This window comes from Electrophorus electricus, chromosome 21, assembly GCF_013358815.1.
Source record: "Electrophorus electricus isolate fEleEle1 chromosome 21, fEleEle1.pri, whole genome shotgun sequence".
NCBI lineage: Eukaryota > Metazoa > Chordata > Actinopteri > Gymnotiformes > Gymnotidae > Electrophorus > Electrophorus electricus.
The window spans coordinates 12917021-12934303 of record NC_049555.1 but is presented as its reverse complement, the minus strand read 5'-3'; the positions used below and the strand labels follow the sequence as shown (position 1 = coordinate 12934303).

At 47.9% G+C, this 17283-nt stretch overlaps 1 protein-coding gene across 10 annotated transcripts in view; it reads left to right on the top strand.

Annotated features, from left to right (window-relative positions):
• Positions 1-17283, top strand: part of chd9 (chromodomain helicase DNA binding protein 9) — a 59424-nt gene that overhangs the window by 23911 nt on the left and 18230 nt on the right. For 9 of the 10 annotated variants that reach the window (XM_035520903.1, XM_035520905.1, XM_035520909.1 and 6 more), the window contains 13 exons: positions 691-1064; positions 10186-10294; positions 10899-11045; positions 11507-11575; positions 11849-11904; positions 12296-12413; positions 12642-12728; positions 13349-13486; positions 13668-13789; positions 15510-15753; positions 16033-16209; positions 16461-16604; positions 16703-16958. In XM_035520903.1, coding sequence (XP_035376796.1) covers positions 691-1064; positions 10186-10294; positions 10899-11045; positions 11507-11575; positions 11849-11904; positions 12296-12413; positions 12642-12728; positions 13349-13486; positions 13668-13789; positions 15510-15753; positions 16033-16209; positions 16461-16604; positions 16703-16958 — 2041 coding nt within the window. The remainder of the gene's footprint in view (positions 1-690; positions 1065-10185; positions 10295-10898; positions 11046-11506; positions 11576-11848; positions 11905-12295; positions 12414-12641; positions 12729-13348; positions 13487-13667; positions 13790-15509; positions 15754-16032; positions 16210-16460; positions 16605-16702; positions 16959-17283) is intronic. The other variant, XM_035520906.1, reaches the window with a different exon arrangement.

Genomic DNA, 17283 nt, shown 5'->3' with positions numbered 1-17283 from the left:
AGTGGAACTGAAGACACCACGGGCCTTCAGATGTTTGTGAAAGGGTCTAGAGTACTACAGTCTGCGCCAGGCTTGATTCAGGATTAGTTGGACGTCCTAAAACTGCCCTTCTGAGTTGATTTCGGATTTGTTTACAGGTTGTGCACTGCAAACACTGCCTGTTGATTTTTGACCACACGAACCCGAAGGCAAGACGCCTGTGTTCCAGCTCTAAAAACGACCTCACTCTCAATTTGAGGAAATTCAATTTATTGTGTAATGGTAGCTCTGTGCATAAGGGTCATTTAATTGACACCTACTTTTTCAGAGGTGCTACATATAGTAATTAGCTTATCTGTATCAAACCCGCTCTGAAATTATGAGAACACGAGTATAATTATCCATTTTGATCTCTTAACTACCTCAGTGAAAAGACATTAAGCTAAGGCTGAAGATTTTAGTCATCGTGATGAGGACATTGTGTTCTTCTGGGCCTGTTCGCTGCAGGAGGGAAAGAGTGTAAACATTTGAGTCATGAGCACAGTAAACAAAGACGTGTTTGTGGCTGCTATAGTATAGGCCTGTATGATGTTGCTAAACTGATCCACTACGGGGAGAGAAAAGGAGAATCTTCAGTGAACATCAGTACTTTAATTACGTCTTAAGATTGTACTGAGCTTGTCTTCTCCCCCCCCCCCTTCTCATTCCTAGCCTCCTAAGAACAGTAATGGTCCAAGCAGTCAGGCCCGGTTGCTCAGCCCGCCGATGAAGAGCGGCTCCTCCTCGTCCTCCTCGTCCTCGCGCTCCTCGGCGTCGGAGAGGCGCGCTCACAAGCGGCAGCAGATGGAGGTGCCAGCCCTGGAGGACAAGCAGCAGAAAGCCAACCGCATCATCTCGGAGGCTATCGCCAAGGCGCGCGAGCGGGGCGAGAAGAACATCCCGCGGGTCATGACCCCCGACAGTTTTCCCTGCTCCTCCCAGCTCCACGCTCATCGCGCAAGTGCCAGGCCCAGGGCCCAGGAGAAGAGCTGTAAGAAGGCACGCATCGTCACCTCCTCCAAGCCCAAGCAGAAGACCAAGATTGGGTAAGAGAAGTTTCCTCCTCTCCCGGCTGGTTCAGCCTCCGGCTGACTTGAAGTGAGAGAGTGTGTGTGTGTGTGTGTGTGTTCGTAATGTAGGAAATTTGAATACAGTTAGCTGGGTTCATGTACGTCCTTGTTAACAAAGACCACCTGTGGTTAAACTAGAGCCTGTGCAGTTGAGGGTGGTGTTGTTGTTTTTGTTTTGTTTTTGGTGGTGGTGTTTTTGTTTTTTTCCATGATCCGAGTCTGCTTATGGTTGGTGGGTTTCTTATTAGAAGCTACAAGCCTGTTTAAAAGGCATTCTGTTGCTGCAGAAATGGCAAGTGTAAAGTTCAGTCCTATTTACTGCTTGCTAACTAGTGCATGGCAGCCATTTACAACAGAGAGAGAGAGAGAGAGAGAGAGAGAGAGAGAGAGAGAGAGAGACCAAAAGGTGTGCGTGTGGGGGGGCAGTACTGGTCAAGAAGTGGGGGAAAAAATAAAATACAGTGGCTTTGCCATTTTATTCCAGATTCTATTCAGTTCTCAAGGGCATATTTGTAGAACTGTTCAAATGCAAGTAATAATGACTACAATAGATTGCCTTTGAATTCACATACAAATTAAAGTAGGGGGCAATTCTGCAAAAGGGCCTCAGCTGAACATCAGGCTGCACAGGTGCCCTGACTTCGTCATCACTGTCCTCACAGACGATCGCTTTTCAGCTTTTCTGCGAGGCTCACGTATCGTCCGGCGTCACAGAACCGGCTCTGTGGCAGAGCTGCGCCAGAAGTTGCCCGTGACTGCATGGGAAAGTGTCCTGGGGAGGTATTCCCTGACCGTGGATCAGCCCTGCAGGCTGAGCCTGCTCGCCGCGCTCAGTGTGGAGAGCGGGAGAAACCTGATCCCAGATCAGGACTTCCGCACCGACGTGACTCACAAGCGCAGACTTGGGTCGTCCGAGATCCACCCTTTCACCTGAATAAGGAGAAATGAAACCTTTGTTCTTAGCTAACAGGAATGACAAACAATGCAAGAGCACTTGCGTGCCACGCATATCTCTCACCGCGCGGGTAATAATTTTTGAGGCTTGTGTACAGAGCAAATGGCATGCGCAGCTAATATATCCCCTCCCCTCTTTGTTTTGGTTTTGGTTTTTTTGTCTCCGCTGCTGTGCAATATGGGCATTAGCAGGCCAGCAGCCTGAGATCAGTGTTATTTGCTATGAAGGATTGCACGTGCGTTGTTGCATTAACTCACTTCACAGCAGCGGGGGTCTCTGTTTGCGACGAGAGCTATGTGTCTCTCCTTGACCTCGGATGGAGGCTGGGAGACACGACTAGACGGAGAATTTCAGCAGAAGGTCCGTAGAGCACAACGGAACTTTTGCTTATTTATAGACAGTCGAGAGAATTTTTCCAAATAATCCTGTGTCACAAGTAAAATGAACAGGTTTTCTACACGCATGAAAGCGAGGCACACACATACACAGGAAAAAAAAAAAAACCTAAATAGTCTTTATTCTTAAAAGATATACGAAACTAAAATACTTTACAGGAGAACTGAACCACTCTCCCAATGTGAAACGGTCTTTATACTGACACTTAGTGGCCTGGCTGTTTGAGTCTCTGTGCTAAATCTATTTTAAACATGGCCGCCTCCATGTGGGGGGACCTGCTCTGCATAAAGTGGTTCACTTGAGGACTGCAAAGCAATTTGATCTCATGTGAACTGCCCTTTATAGAAAAAAATGTAAAAATAATAATCTCTCTCATAAATATGGCGTGCTGCGTTTTTGGTTCTGCATTAAGCACTCAGTTGGGTCAAGTTAGCTGACCCTTTATTTTTGCTACACTAGCGGCCGTGGGGTTTATTTCTTTGTGTGTGTGTGTGTGTGTGAGATAGGTGGGTTGCAATGTCCAGCCACTTGCTTAGAAATCACATTTTTCAGGCTGTGCTGTGCTGCACATTCTAGCGAAGCAGCTGCAAATGTCTGAAAGTGTGACTTAAGTCTCCTGGTGTCTGACGGCACCAGATTGCTGGATCGCTCGGCACAAGCAAGCCAGCTCCAGTGATTTATTTCTTGATTAACCTCTTAATGTCTCTGTTGGGTGTGGTCTAGCTGTAAGTCCAGAGGGTTATTTTGAAGAAGCACAGTGAGGGTCTTCTGATCGGCGACATGACCCATCGCCGTAAGATGAGTGGGCAGAATCTAAACTCTTCAATCATTTGAAAACATTTTTGAGCAGAGGTACTCAAAGATGGAGGCAGCAGGACGGGTCGGTCCTGTCCCGGACCTCCCACTCCGTAACCCCCTGCTTCCTCTGCAGGAGGAATGCTCCAAATCTGCCGAGTGACATAACCGTGTTTACAGGAAGGTTGTAAAACTCACTCTCAAGGCCGAGCAGAAATGAGTTTAGCCTGTGAGGGACTGGCTCGGGTCATTGCGGCGTCATAGCCTCCAGGAGGCGTGTGTGAAGAGAGATCGTTAGTGTGTGTGAGTGTGGGAGGGGTCACCCAGTTGCTAATGTCAGTTACAAGGCTAAGTTTCAATACGTTCAGCATTCCAGCCTACCTGGACTAATGCACCATATGCGAGTGTTCTGCACTGACCTGCTGGCTGTGTTGAATGGATTAGCTTCTGGACTGACCTAAATACTTCAGCATTAGGCTGAATGAGAGCCAGAGTGTGTTTTCAGGTTGCGTGCATGGAGTGGACAGTATACTCGTGTAAACGTAAATATCAGTGTGACATTGTGCTGTGGTGTGCATTTTTTTTTTTTTCATTCTGTGGATACTGCGATTAACTCAAACACTGACTTGCTAACAGGCGTCCCCCGTAAGCAGTTGCAAAATAATAATAAATTATTATTTGAAATGCAACTGGCATGAGACGTGATTTGAGAGTGACACGCTGCCCTACCCCTCTGCTGTATCCAACAAACGGTACAATATAAACCAATCATATAGGCCAAGTGATGGTCCATTAGATTACATTTTAATATTCGTTACCTTTTAATAAGCCATTTTTTCTTGAAGTACGTTTATTTCTAGGATAGTTCTACTACAGAGAAATGTTTCAGACATGTCCTGCCCAAGGCCACGGTGGATGATTTAGCTCTTCTGTTTGAAAAGTTTATAAAGTCCCCCTCATATTGTTATTGAATGTTATTCTTTATAAAATTGTGTACACCACCAGTGATGGGAGCATGTTAAGATTTGCATGGTGGACTGGTTGTGACCTCAGTCTTAAGAAGTTGATTTACAGTTTTGAATTATTCTTACAAAAGAAAGCTGCATTTTTATAGTAAGGAAATAAGTTTAAATGTGGCAGTAATTGTTTTTAATTTCAGAACTCGAGTAGTTTAATCGTTTTTGGGGGGGGTTTGTGGTATTTTTGTCCTTTTGAACCGAAATAAGAACCTTTTGTGCACGGCTTATCTTTTGTCTATTTGTTGGAACAGGATGTGTTCGTGGCTAGCTCACCTGGCCGGTGCTTGCATTTAGTTTGGCGAAGCACCGAGGATGAGAAGTTGCTGACCAAGTTCACTCTGGCAACAGAGCCAACAGCACTGCTGTGGTTGGTTCAGACCATGAAGTCATAAAGGTGTGAGGGTGGCCAGTTTCACTTCACTTCAGTAAGACTGCAGCATCACGTGAGTTTGTATTTTCCCTGCTGTGGCACACGTGGCTCTGCATGTCGGCTAAGCAACAAGCCCAGGATGTAGGTAATCTGCTGTTAGAAAGGTGGGTGGGGGGTCTTCACAGTGTCACGGCCCTGACATACTGGAATTTCCACTAAAGAGTTCTGTGTCTGTGTCTGTGTGTGTGTGTGTGTGTGTGTGTGTGAGAGAGCTGAAGGCTGAAAGAATGTTTTACTTGGTGTTTACCCCTGTTGTTCACTAATTAGTTTCTGCAGTGTTAGAATTGCTAGAATGGCAGAATGGTTGTGTGTGTGTGTGTGTGTGTGTGTGAATTACAGCCTAGTAGAGATGCTGCAGAAATGCAGGTTTGTTGTGTGTTGGCGCCCCTTCATGTAGACGCACCAGCGGGAAAACCCTGAGTGGAGCGCGGTGCGTTTCAGTCCGCTACTGTCTGCCCCTGCTCCCGTGAATGCTGATCGGAATTGACGATTTGTTTACAGGTTGACGTTTACATGACCTTTATCAGAATAGTGTTTATAATAAGAAACAGTGTACAGGTAGTTTAACATGGGAATCCCCCCCAGCCTATACAGCAGGAGTTCTTGGGGTGCTGACCTGTCTGTTGCCGAGGATTGTGGGTAAACACAATTTCATAGAAAAGCAGAGCAAAGCAAAAAAAAAAAAGTCTTCGATCTCAGATCAGTAGGGAAGCAGGACATGAACAAAAGCATCCTGAATCTTCTCCTTAATTAGCATGTGTGACATCGGTAGGACCTTGACTGACCATGGTCAGGTTAGAACAGTGGAGTTCAGAACGGTGTTGTGATGGAGGACGCTGACTCCCTGTTCCCAGATCAGCTCAGTCAGGAGCAATTTCATTCACACGCTGCCACAGTGTCACTGATACAGAGACAGGGACAAAATCTAGACATGAGACATCCATGCAGACACAGAGCACAGAAGAAAGGCAAAGGACCAGATGACAGCTGGGTGTGTTGACTCTGAGTGGGTGTCGACTTAAAAAAAAAAAATAATTCACGTTCCATTTCGTTCGCCGGTGGTAGTGCTGTGTTGTCTTTCTTTTAGGAAGACAGTCCGTGTGTGTGTGTGTGTGTGTGTGAGAGAGAGAGAGAGAGAGAGAGAGAGAGTGAGTGAGTGAGTGTGTCTTGAGCATGTATGTGTGTGCATGTGTTGGCATTAGTGTCGATCCAGTAGAAAATATGGAAGGAGAGAAGCTGTCCACTTTTGTAAGGCTCACTTACGTTTTCCTGACCTGTGTGCATGTGCTCGGATGACGTCCAGTTGTTTAAATGACCCGCCTTAAGGTTGTTTGACTCTCTTTGTAAATGTTCGTTACATTTATCTGTGGCGTGTCTGTGCGTTGTAATGAAGCAGCCCTGCTCCCAGGGTCCGTTCTCTTAACTCTGAAATCTTAGATGCTGCATCGTGGTGTTGCAATTTGTGCAACAGACAACACTGAGAAATGGAACATGTAGCATGCGGACTTTCGCAATGTGGTACGTAGTAAATATTATGAGCAAATATTAGCATCCCATACATTCCTGCAGCTGGGCGGATCCGGTTCCTGCTGGAGGGCCGGGCCTCGGACAAGTGGGACCGGGCATCGGACTGTCAAGGTTTTTTTTCTTCTTCCAACAGTCTGACTGCTCTATTACCAACAGGATACCATGGGAAAAGCAAGTCTTGTGTATTTATATAGACAGAATTTCTCAGCCATTTCCTTTCTTATCTGTGAGTGAGTGAGTGATTCAGTCAGTGAGTAAGTCCTGGTGTATGCCAAGATTCTCTTCATACTAAATTCGAGGACGTTGGGAACATTAAACGTTGCTCTGCAGGCATGGTGAGTTCTGCCGGGGTTAGTTGCTGAGTGACAAGCACACAGATCAATCACAGTTGTCTTGCTAATCACGCGAATGGCGTCATGCAGCACTTATTGCTGTCGACCACGGCAGCATTTGGCCTGTCGTCTTCCTCTTTAAAGTAGTTCCCTTCAATCTGGAAGCAATAACAGTAGAGCTATAATGGGATATTTTGTACCTCAAGGTTCTGGACTAGTACCACATTTAACTAATTTTGCTTTCAAGTTCAGGTTTTCAAGTTTTGATTCATTAAAAAAACCTGGTATAGGTTGGCGTCATCATTTTCCAGCAAGTGAGCTAATTAGCTCGACTTCAGAGGACCATGGACTCTCCTGTCTAATTAGTGGCAAAACTAGTGATGCAGATATTGCCTCAGATGCAGTGCCTTTATCACAGAAATCCAGGACTTCAGCTTGTGAAACTTCACACGATTTCCTTTCATTTGATAATATTTGTCACAAACTAATGGATACACATCAGCCTTGTTAATACCACCCCAGTAACAGTTAATAGCACTTTTTCCTATTGATCTGTGTTCTCTCTGTTGGCTGCCTGCACCTTGCTTGACACTTCTTGCCCCCGCAGAAGTCAAGGCGGTACCTCGTAGCTTAGATTTGGTTTACTCCTCAGAGTTCAGGAGTTGGCCTGCCTGGGTGCAAGCAGCCAGAGGCGGTCCAGGGCTCGCATGTGGGCCGCAGGGAGGTTGCCAGGTCTGGCTGCCCGTTTAAGTACCGTGGAACTCCAGGCGGCCTGAGGCTTAGGCGATGCAGGTGAAGGGTACACGTGTGGACGGGGTGGTCGAGTGGAAGAGTTATTGATTGATTGATGTTTTATGGAAGAAACGCTAAGCTGTAATGGGTTCTTCTTCTACTCGGAACTACATCGTGGGGATTTTCAGGGGTGGGTGTGTGTGTGTGTTGTGATTTGTAAGTCCTGCGTGTTGCCGGCCTGCACACACGGCTTTTTGTCCCAGCTCCTGTGCTCTGTGAAGATCACGTGGCACTCACAGGATGTGATGTCACTTCTGCCACCCACCCAGCCTGCTGCATGCTCTCTTCGGGTTGCTAAGCAACCTGCAAGTCACATTGTCTCAGGGTTTAATGAAGTGTAATATCATCCGGGCAGGAGAAGTGTGTGTGTGTGTGTGTGCGCGTGTGTGTGCACGCACAGCAGATGTCCTGTTGTGTGAGTCATGACCCAAACAGACCTATTCAGCTCAACTGCAGGCGTGTGTTCGTGTCTTGAGCAGAGAGGGGCTGCAAAGGCAAACAGTCTTAGAACAGGATATACTAAAAGAACAGTGTTAAGAGGGTATTCCAATAGAACAGTCTTAGAACAGGATATACTAAAAGAACAGTGTTAAGATGGTATTCCAATAGAACAGTCTTAGAACAGGATATACTAAACAGTGTTAAGAGGGTATTCCAATAGAACAGTCTTAGAACAGGATATACTAAAAGAACAGTGTTAAGATGGTATTCCAATAGAACTGTCTTAGAACAGGATATACTAAACAGTGTTAAGAGGGTATTCCAATAGAACAGTCTTAGAACAGGATATACTAAACAGTGTTAAGAGGGTATTCCAATAGAACAGTCTTAGAACAGGATATACTAAAAGAACAGTGTTAAGAGGGTATTCCAATAGAACAGTCTTAGAACAGCATATACTAAAAGAACAGTGTTAAGAGGGTATTCCAATAGAACAGTCTTAGAACAGGATATACTAAAAGAACAGTGTTAAGAGGGTATTCCAATAGAACAGTCTTAGAACAGATAAGATAATGTAATATATTCCGTAGCATAAAGAGAATCAGCCTGATTTAATCACAGAAGTGAAAAAGATTTTGACAGGCAAAAAAGAGAACGGCTAGAAGAATATCTGATCCAGACCCCACCCAGCACTACTGGAGCCCTGTCTGACTGCCCTGTCTGTAGAGCTGTGTTCAGCGGCGGCCTAACGGGGTTGCTTGTAAGAGCCGGCCCCTGTCCTGCGAGGCCCTGCACCCTGTTCACGTGTGTGCCAGCGGCGCCTGTGTCCTGCTGGTGTCCTGCACACGCGTGTGAGTACAGTCGTGGTAGTGCTCCAGAAAGAACATATTGTCCTCCCCCCCAGTACAGAGGGGTCAGGAGAAATCGCAGCGTATGGAAGCTGGGACACAAATATGGACCGGAAAAGCCTCAGGAGTTTGATCTGCTTTTGTCAGACTTCCCCTTTGTGTGTGTGTGTGTGTGTGTGTCTGCCTTTGTATGTGTGTGTGTGTGTGTGTGTGTGGTCCTCCACCAATCCAGGCTAGTTACCATCTCGTGTCTCCTGAAAGACCCCACTCGTATGGCCAAAATTAGGGTGTTGCAGTATATATGGAGTATATATATTTCTGTATATATGGCGGTGGTTTTTTTTTTCATCCACAGTTCATTTCCTGTTGTTGGCGAAGTAACCTAAATGAATAGTATATTTGTTCTGTATTGGCGACGGAAGGGATTGTTGTTTCAAAGACCCCCACTGGAATAACGGCGCCTGCTGCTCTCGAACGCGTCTGTCCTCGTCAGCCTGCTGTTGAAACCCAGCTCACGCACACGGCACCGTCATGCGCTGAGAGCTCAGGTGAGGGTGAACAGGTGCTCCGCGTGAGCGGGGAGTTCTCACGCACACGGCGGCGGGGCGCTAACGCGACCTTCACATGCCCCGATCCTCACACCAGTGTTACCACGCCGACAGCGTTCAGCACCGTTTCAGGCTAGCGTTTCAGGCTAACGCGTTGAGCGTCACATCACGGATCGCGTCACCCGCCCGATATGGGAGAGCCCTGCAGCTGTTACTGGAAGTCCTGGAGCTGGGCTTACCTGTGCTCCGGAAGCGCCGCCTTCAGGATCCGGAGATCCGGCCACTTGCCGTTCCTGATACCCTCGCGGCTTGCGCACCGCAGTCGAGACCCGAACGCGGAGACAGACGGAGACAGTGGATAGACGCCGAGCATAGCCAACGCCGCTGGTGGCTTGCTGTGTGGGCGGCGGCTTCTGTGGCTAAATGCACCTGCTGGAAAGGCTCGCTGGGACTTGCTCCTGCATAGCTGCTGACGTTTGCTTCTGCTGGAGGGAAGAGTGGCACCCTCTGTGGTTTAGCAGAAGAAACTCGACATTCCACTGGGCGGTGAGCTCGTGCAGGCTTCAGTGCGGAGTGGATTATCGGGAAGACTGAAATGCCTGGCCTGGAGGTAGTGGGGGTTCCCGGTGGGAACCTGGAAAATGTACCGTACGGAGGTGCGGAGCCTTGTCGCCACTCGACCCTCTGACCTTTCCAGGGGTGGGTTACCCTGGACATGGGGAGGGACAAACGTGTGTGTGTGTGTGTGTGTGTGTGTGTGTGTGTGTGTACACTTCCCAATGCTGTTTTATATGCTGCAGAATGAACTTTAATCCAGTTGTTGGTATGAGTGTGTAAGACATTGTGTGGTGAGTTATAACATTTATTTTTTGTGTGTTTTAAATTGGTTTAGTTCAAATTCTGTGACCTGAAGTCGCAGGCCTAAATTACAGTGTGGTACATTTCTCAGGTGAATGGGAGAATGAATTTGCCTCATTTTTGTTTTTTTGTTTTTTTCGCTTTTTGTCTCCTCAGAAAAATTGTGATCAAGTTCAGCAAAAAGAAGAAACGCAAAACGGAGTCTTCAGAGGAGCTGTCTGACGACGAGCCCCCGCCCCGGCGACCCTCCAAAGACAAGGACTCCGTGAGTAGCCTTGTCTGTGTGTCCCTCACGCCAGCGGTCAGTGGGGAGACACAGATGGTCTCTGCAGTAAAGGACACACTCTGCTGCCGACCTGCAGGAGTGGGGCTGATGAGGTCCCCCCCCGTCCCAGGCTGTCTCTCCAGATATAATTATCCTCCTTCCAAACCCAGTGTGTTAATTAAGGTACAGCATCGCTGATGTCTCAGTTAGACTGTCAGAGATAAAGAGGTAGCCGTGTGGCCCCGAAGCATTCTGGGAATCGGCCTGGCAAGATGGTGACGGTGTTGGGGTTCTTTAATTGGTCATCTTGAGAGAGTCTCATCTCCCTTTTCATTATTGCCAGATATGACATTTAGGTCGCAGTATATTTGGGGACACATGTGCTTACACACACACACAAACACACTGCTAGTTTATTAAAGGGCTTCCTTCTGGTGTCACTGTGATAACCTACATATATGAAGCTCTAACACATAGATGCTTTAATACTTTACTCGTTCTGCCTCAACTACACAGATATGTGCGTAGCGTGTAATTTACATGCATGTTCTCCCACCACACACACACACACACACACACTATTTGTTGGCTGCTCTTTCTGCAGAAGCGGCGGTCGAACAGGCAGGTGAAGAGGAAGCGTTACGTCGAGGAGCTCGACGCTCGTGTGTCCGACGACGATGTGAAGGAGCTCGTTAAAGCCAAGAAGCTGAACTCCAGCGCTCCCAGAGAGCCTGCGCTGCAGCTGTTCGTGGTAAGATCCCACATCAATCTGATCTCTGTCCCGGGGCGGCTTTCCAGGGCTCCCACTTCAACGCCATACCCTTACAGTCTGGGAAGTTGTGTGCCCACGTCCATATACGTTTCTTAAACATGTATAAATGTTTATTAGTGTTAGGATTAGTGTTACAGGTTAGTGTGTGTGTGTGTGTGTGTGTGTGTGTGTGTTTAAGTATAAAATAAGAACAAGTTTCAGAAGAGAAATACTCCTGTTCCTAGATGAAGATACTAACAACATTTAGCAGAAACTCTTATCCACATCGACGTGTCTGTATGATGACCGCAGGTGTTCTCTGGGACTAGAAGCCATAACCTTGCCGCTACCCGCGGCGGCCCACACTAAAATCAGAACCGTGTTGAAAATGGTTGACTGCTGAAAGCAAATGAACTTCCAAGAAACAAGAAACGGTAGATTTCTCCTTCGTTGTTTCCCAGGAGAACCCCAGTGAGGAGGACGCGGCGGTGGTGGATAAGATCATGGCCTCGCGCGTGGTGAAAAAAGAGGTAACGCCACGCCCGTCGCACTTGGCCTGTGCTGAAAAGGTTCACGTGCACTGATGGCTGTGCTTTTGCTGCCGTATTCAGAGTAAACGCAAGTTTGTGTTTGTGTGTGTTCGTGTTCTGTGTTCTGTAGAACAGCTTGCAATGAACGAGTAAACAGAAGGTGCAAGCAATTAAAAACGTGCAACCCAAATAGCGGAGCCTGGAACCAGGCTGATTCTCTCCTAGGAAAGAGGAGCAGGTGTAAATGACGCAGTTGCATTCTTTGTTCAATAGGTGTCGCCAGGGGTCATGGCTGAAGTGGAAGAGTTTTTTGTGAAGTACAAAAACTAGTAAGACTGATCTCTCATGTTCTGGCACCGATGGCACATGTCTGGCTTTGATCGCTAGTGTGGCACGAGGCTGCCTGTTCAGTTTCGTGTCTATAAGACTGCACTGAAGGCAACACCTGTTGCTGTTCTGAAGTTCTATAAATGTATGAAAGATGTTTTTCAGACTAGTACTGTAGTTGTTCCTCTCAAAGCAAATTTAAACCTCCATTGATTTGATTTAATGTTCATTTTGTTTGGTTTATATTGGGTGTTCAAAAGTGGAAAAAAAAAGCTCTCCAAGTCAAGATGTGAAAACTATTGACTGAGCGAGTGTGTTTATGCATGAGAGTGCAAACTGTGTTTTATTATTGTTTGTAACCGTGTGTGTGTGTGTGTGTGTGTGTGTGTTTAGCTCTTATCTGCATTGTGAGTGGTCTACAGAGCAGCAGTTGGAAAAGGACAAGCGAATACAGCAGAAAATCAAGCGTTTCAAGATTAAACAGGCCCAGAGAGCACACTTCTTTGCTGACGTAAGAAGTGTGTGTGTGTGTGTGTGTGTGTGTGTGTGTGTGTGTGTGTTGCTCCTCCCCCCACTTGAAATACCTTGGTTTTACTTTTGTGTTGCTTAAATAACTGTTTGCTGTGTGGGAAGGTAATTATCGGTGATGCTCACATCCTTGTTTGTGGTCTGGTGTGTGTAGGATCGGTTGTTTTAACTCATTGGTGTAGTTTAACTTGGAGTTGGGTGTGTGCAACAGATGGAGGAGGAGCCGTTTAACCCCGACTATGTGGAAGTAGACAGAGTCCTGGAGGTGTCCTTCTGTGAAGACAAGGACACTGGAGAGGTAACCAGCGGAAACGACATTCCAACTTCCAGTACAAATGGATGAGATCCAGTTTTTGTTGATGCTGTTGTTTTTTTTTTTTTGCCCAGTGCACCTGCATGTGATGTTTGTTTCTCAAAAGTTTGCCTTCTGAATCTAATTAAGTATCAGTTGTTCAAACAAGAGGCTTCTGAGCTAGTCTAGCAGCTAGCTGCGTGCACAGCTGCCGTGGGTCCCCTGGGACTCTCTGAAAATAAGCCATCAAGTCCCCCGATTTCTGCCTTTGATTTCCAACCTTCACCGGGTCAGTGGGAGTTGGTACTGCTGGGAAGCGCTGGACTGTACCACCGGCCCAGGGTCCTGTCGGACGAGAGGAGCGGTCAGTGTGTGAGCGGTGGGACGCTCCCCTGTTGGGTCGTCACCGAGCCAGCACATGTGCTCCTAGTGGGGCGCGTTCTTTAGGTTCTGTGGTTCATATTGATCGGGGCTTGTTTCTTTTAGAAGACATGAGGAAGTTTGATGATGTTTAGGATAAGAATCTAATCACACAACTTCTGGTGGAAATGTTACATGACAACATATTTGTGTGTGTGTGTGTGTGTGTGTGTGTGTGTGTGTGTGTCTGTGTGCGTGGGCTCCAGCCCGTGGTGTATTACCTGGTGAAGTGGTGCTCTTTGCCCTATGAGGACAGCACATGGGAGCTCAAGGAAGATGTGGACCAGAGTAAGATTGAGGAGTTTGAGCAGCTGCAGGGAGTGAGACCAGACTGCAGGAGAGTGGTGAGTCTCTCTCCGGTCTCCCGCGCGTCTGCTTCGGCACCTGGCCCTCCATTTGCTGACGCCGGTGTTCCCCACACGTCTCTCTGCTGTTCAAACAGCATGAGGCTGGGAATGTGTAACCAGAATTACGTCAGGATCTGGAACTTGCCCTAACCACAGCTCTCGGGCTCTCTCTGCTCAGGAGCGGCCCCCGGCCTCTCACTGGAAGAAGCGCGAGCACTCTCGGGAGTATCGGAACGCTAACAGTCTCAGGGATTACCAGCTGGAGGGTGTCAACTGGCTGCTCTTCAACTGGTACAACAGGTCAGTACCGTCCTTTCCTGACATACTCGGGACAGTTCCTTCTCTTCTGTCCTTTTACCGTTTTGAGCTATTGGAGTGCAGCGTCGCCTCGGTGGTTATTCTAAAAGATCTGAGATTGTGCCGTGCACAATCCTCGAGTTTGGTAACGAAACTCTTGCCTTCTGGTAGCGCCAGGGGTGTGTCATAACTGATGTAAGGGAACCTACACCCGTCCCAGATGAGCCGCTGCACGCCAACATGCGCTTGTCGTTCCCAGTTAGTAAATCAGTAGCCAAACGAGCCTCCGTGGGTTGTGGAAAAATGGTCATGGGAAAATGGATGCTGAAACGCTGTCCCGGATCGTCCTTGGTAACGGATTATTCACTTTTATAAAACGTTGGTGGACGTGACTGGTTTATCCTCGGAAGGCTTCTGCTAACTGCACTTCTGTGAGGATCCTTGCAGTGTACCTACTTGAACGATATGAATGTAACTGGAAAGCTTTTGTAAGTTTAAAAAAAAAAAAAAACAGCTCACAGTTATGAATAAAGAGAACTCTATGATCCAGATAGCAACCAGCCGGTCTGTTCAGAGACACACAGTCAGCGCAGCCAGCCGTAACCTGTGCTGCACAGGTTTTTTTCCTCTATAAGGGAAACAAATTAGCATAGAAGTGTTTCTGGGCCATGTAAAAAGAGCAGGAATCCCTCTTGCTGACGCAGAACGTAACTTGAAGCTGATGTTGGGTGTTTGTGGGCCTGTTTCTGTTCATGGGCTCACACTGTGATCCTGAGGGTCAGGACGGTCTCCACGAGAGACGAGGTGGGTGTGCAGTGTTGAGGTGGTTAAAAGCCTTGAGGCTTTTCCTCGGTTCTGTTTAGTTGAAACCCTTTGACCATGAGCCCTTGTCTTGACGCCAATCAGAGCAGCACGTTAGGAGAGGTCTGCTTAGTTAATCGGCTTCTCTGAAACAGCTCGGAGACAAATCTGGATGACAAACTGGGGTGATGTTTCGTTGCACTGTTTTAGCCTGGATGATCCCTGGTGTGTGTGTGTTTGTGTGTGTGTGTGTGTGTGTGTGTGTGTGTGTGAAGGATTTTCACACAAGGGGTACAGACGTAGATCCTGGATTAAGTAGTGCGGAAGTGAAGCCAATGGAGTGATCAGATGATGACATGTCTGAACACAGACACACACACACCCTCCCCATCTCATTTCATACAAGCACGGACGCACACACGCACCTTATCTTGTTTCACGTGCGTACACACGTAATCACACATGTAGCAGGCATACTCTCACGCACAGATGTGCGCACACACGACAGGCAATCTCATTTCTCTCTCTCACACACACACACACACACACACACACACACATACACACATACTCCACCCATCTCCTCAAAGCTGCTGAGTACATTTTCTTTAAAAGCAAAACAAACATTCATTGTATCGGTTCAGGAATGTAAAAGCAACCACAGGTTGTGTCAGATTTCCTACAGGAGGTCAGGATTTCTCTGCCTGGGGACCTTTGGATCGCCCTCCAGGATGAGGGTGGATGTTGTCAGAGCAACATGGTCCTTCTGTGCGCCTGCTGAATAGTATGATGACGTGGTGTTTTTTCTCTCTCTCTCTCTCTCTCTCTCTCTCTCACACTCTTATCTCTCTCACACACACACTCCCTCCGTCACCCCCCCAACACACACACACACACACACACACACACCCTTCCCCCCCAGGCGTAACTGTATCTTAGCCGATGAGATGGGTTTGGGGAAGACCATCCAGTCCATCACGTTTCTGCAGGAGATCCACTGTGTGGGCATCAAGGGCCCCTTCCTCATCATCGCTCCCCTCTCCACCATTACCAACTGGGAGCGCGAATTCCGCACGTGGACGCACCTCAACGTCATCGTCTACCACGGCAGCGTGCTCAGCCGACAGATGCTTCAGCAGTACGAGATGTACTTCAGGGACCCCCAGGTGAGGACGCCATCACACAGAGTCCCACGCCGAAGAGGAGGCGGGGGGGCGTTGGAGTTCGTTGCTAGGCGACGGGTGAGATTAGCAGGCGGGTGAAGAAAGGGGTCTTTTTGGAAGTGTGTTCATGGAGGGGTTTGGAGGATGGTATGTCAGAACGCCGCCCGAGGGTTTGCTTTGATGGTGACAGAACGCTCGCACGCACGTGACGAATCGCGCACGCAGTTATGCAACGTAGATTCTTTAAAATGTTCTTCTTCATGACCTGCCTCTGCCCCCCAGGGGCGTGTGGTCAGGGGGACGTACCGGTTTCAGGCAGTCATCACCACGTTCGAGATGATCCTGGGAGGGTGTCCGGAGCTCAACGCCATCGACTGGCGCTGTGTGATCATAGACGAGGCGCACAGACTGAAAAACAAGAACTGCAAACTCCTGGAGGGCTTCAAACTTATGAGCCTGGTATGGAAGGGAAAACATACGCGTATATACACACACACGCGCGTACACACACGAGTGTGTGTGTGTGCGCGCGTGTGTGTGTATGTGTGTGTGTGTACACACACACATGCACATACACACATTCTGTGAGTTGTTGTTAAACAGCATGACTGTGCCATAATTCTTTCTGAGCTTGTTTTCCTGTAGTGTTTCTGAGAGGAGGTGTTTGGTTTCTGTCCATTTCCACTCCTGCTCACTCCTGCTGTGTTTAGGAGCACAAGGTGCTCCTCACAGGCACTCCGCTACAGAACACGGTGGAGGAACTCTTCAGTCTGCTGCACTTCCTGGAGCCCACGCGCTTCCCCTCTGAGAACACCTTCATGCAGGAGTTTGGAGATCTGAAGACAGAAGAACAGGTGTGTGTGTGTGTGTGTGTGTGTGTGGGTGGGTGGGTGGGTGTGGGTGTACTCATTCAGAAAGTCAGTGTAACCTGTATGTGTGTGTGTGTGTGCAGGTGCAAAAGCTGCAGGCTATTCTGAAGCCAATGATGCTCCGTCGGCTGAAGGAGGACGTAGAGAAGAAGCTCGCTCCCAAGGAGGAGACCATCATCGAGGTGGAGCTCACCAACATCCAGAAGAAGTACTACCGTGCCATCCTGGAGAAGAACTTCTCCTTCCTGGCCAAGGGAGCAGGCCAGGCCAACGTCCCCAACCTGGTCAACACCATGATGGAGCTCCGGAAATGCTGCAACCACCCCTACCTCATCAAAGGTACACAGAACCCAGAACCCCTCGCTCTCGGACGTGCCGTCGCGCCATCCAATGTTTCCGTCTGGGTCGTCATAGAATGTGTGGCCACAACGTGACGGCGGTCTTGGTTCCTTAGATACTTTAAACGTGCTGATTCTGACCGAATCTCCACTGCAACTTGAAGGCATCTTCAGAGACAATCCCGTGATGCAGCAAGAGCCGACGGTTGTTTTCTAATAAACGATGTTCTAATAAATGTATTGCTTTATGTTTTGTTTTTGTATCACAAAGGTGCCCAAATACATTTTTGTTTTCAATTTTAGGTTCATTGGTTGCCATTTTATAG